We start from the raw sequence: 2,516 nt of genomic DNA, 5'->3' as shown, positions 1-2,516 counted from the left end.
GAGGATCATTATTTAATGCATAAAATAGAAAAGTATAAAATTCTGAGTACTGAGTACTTTATTTGAAATTGAGCTAATTACTTCATATATGTTATATAGCTCTTCACTTTATTATACAATTAAGTAAAATTACATATATGTAAAATAATAATGGTGACATTTAACAATAAAGTAATTTATTTAAGGTAATGTTAAAAGCTCAAACTAATAAAAGTATGTAAATATGAGAGCCTATTTGTTCACTTTTTAAAATCAATATATTAAGTCAAAAGCATCAGTTGATGGGGCTAGGCGAAGGAAGGTATACAGGTGTACATATATGAGGAGATTGAAAAGCATATAAATAATAGCCCTCTAGATGGGAGTGTTAATGGGGAAATTTAATAAGCAGCACACTGACGTTAATATTTTTTATAGTTAGCAAAAGTGATGGAAGAGGTACGTAAGTTAGAGCTATGATAATGCATATACGTCTTCCCTCAGTAGCACAGAATTGGTTTAAGAAACTTGATGCTCATTGGAGTATAAAAGGGAGGACTTAAAACTCATTCTGCGTTAGAATTAAAAAAAAAAAAAAAACTCTCAGATAAATGCTTCAAATTGAAAGATGTATTTTGACTCCAAATACAGGGAAAAAATAGCAAACTCAGGTAAAACAACAGAAAAAGACTGTATCAGATTGCAACCCTCGGCACGGTGTGGCCTGCACCACGCTCAGCCAGTGAGCACACCGGCCATCTCTATATAGGATCGAAACCCTCAGCCTTGGCAATACCAGTCCCACACACTCCCAAGTGAGCCAGGGGGCCAGCCCCATAATTCCACTCTTAGGGGTGAAATAATAATATTTTTCCAAAATATTAACTAAATAAGAATGCACATTTCTCATTACCTCTCATATCATTACATTTAAGTCTAATATATATTAGGATTTTATTTCTTGAATTGATTTCAACTGCATATCAGTTCATTTTGGAAGTTTCAACCTCAATTTCCAGAAACAGAGCAAGATAATGGTGGAAATAATTTAAGAAATTATATAACTGTATTTATGTATCTAATCGAGTTAACACAAAAGAAAGCTGTGGTATAAAATATGAATGAATTAACCATCGTGAATTTACCGTATTTTCAGATGGAGAGCAAATTAAAACAGAACTATCGAACACCATTACAGAGATAGAATTTGTTCTCGTGGGTTTTTCTGATATTCCCAATCTCCAGTGGATTCTTTTTGGTGTATTCTTATTCATATATTTGACTATCCTGATGTGCAATAGCATCATAATACTAATCACAAGAATTGACCCTGCTCTTCACACCCCCATGTATTTTTTTCTTAGCAATTTTTCATTTTTGGAAATCTGTTATGTAACAGTCACTATCCCAAGAATGCTCATGGACCTTTGCATGCAGAAAAGAAACATTTCTTTGCTTGCCTGTGCTACACAAATGTGTTTTGTCTTGATGCTTGGGGGTACAGAGTGCCTTCTTCTGACAGTGATGGCCTATGACCGCTATGTGGCCATTTGTAACCCTCTGCGCTATTCTCTAGTGATGAACCACAGGGTCTGTACTCAGCTGGTGGCTGGCTCCTGGATCAGTGGAATTCCAGTTGGAATTAGGCATACTTACCAGATTTTCTCTTTGCCCTTCTGTGGGTCTAACAGAATTAATCACTTCTTCTGTGATGTTCCCCCAATACTCAAGCTTGCTTGTGGTGACACATTCGTGAATGAGATATCAGTCTATGTTGCTGCAGTGATATTTCTTTTGGTTCCATTTCTGTTCATAGTTGTCTCCTATGGAAAAATTATCTGCAACATGATGAAACTGTCATCAGCCAGAGGAAGGGCCAAGGCTTTCTCCACCTGCTCCTCGCACCTGATAGTTGTAGTGCTGTTCTATGGAGCAGCTACTATCACTTATTTACAGCCCAAACCACATCAAGCTGAAGGGACAGGAAAACTAATATCTCTCTTCTACACCATTTTGATCCCAACATTGAATCCCATTATATATACTCTGAGGAACAAAGATATCATGATGGCACTGAGGAAACTCCTAGCTAAGTTACTAACATGAGGTGAAACTTAAATTACAGAAATAATCTGTTCATAGGATTGTCATGTAGCTACAAAAATATATAATTTTAATTTGTTTCCTATGTTCCTAAATAATGATAATTAAAATGATAACCTCACTTTTGTTGAGGGACCTTTTTTTCATAGAGTTAGTTAACAGCTTATGTGTAAATAGTGCACAAATGAACTCAATTCCAGGAATGTAACTTTGATGAGAAATCTTTCCTCTCATGGTTAACTGTTGAGGGAAGAGATTGCCTGAGCAGTACGGTGAGAGGTAACTGAGTGTTTCATATAACCAGGAATCACAGTCATGCTGTGAAAATTTTCTCAAGCGTTCCCGTTGCCTCAGATGCATTTGACGTCCTTTTCTGACCCCATGGTTCAATTTAGGCCATGTGAAGCATCAGAATTAGCTAAGATGTTGGAAAT

General features: G+C 36.1%; 1 protein-coding gene across 1 annotated transcript; it reads left to right on the top strand.

Moving 5' to 3' along the window:
- Positions 1–1,110: 1,110 nt before the first annotated feature.
- On the top strand, positions 1,111–2,085 carry LOC103582352 (olfactory receptor 10AG1-like; the record flags this gene model as incomplete). Its single annotated transcript, XM_008563971.1, has 1 exon — positions 1,111–2,085. A coding segment is annotated over one exon (975 nt), but the record flags the coding sequence as incomplete, so codon positions are not given.
- Between the last annotated feature and the right edge of the window lie 431 nt (positions 2,086–2,516).

Source organism: Galeopterus variegatus, unplaced genomic scaffold (genome assembly GCF_000696425.1).
Source record: "Galeopterus variegatus unplaced genomic scaffold, G_variegatus-3.0.2 Scaffold15847, whole genome shotgun sequence".
NCBI classification, from domain to species: domain Eukaryota; kingdom Metazoa; phylum Chordata; class Mammalia; order Dermoptera; family Cynocephalidae; genus Galeopterus; species Galeopterus variegatus.
This window is presented reverse-complemented; position numbering and strand designations above follow the sequence as displayed.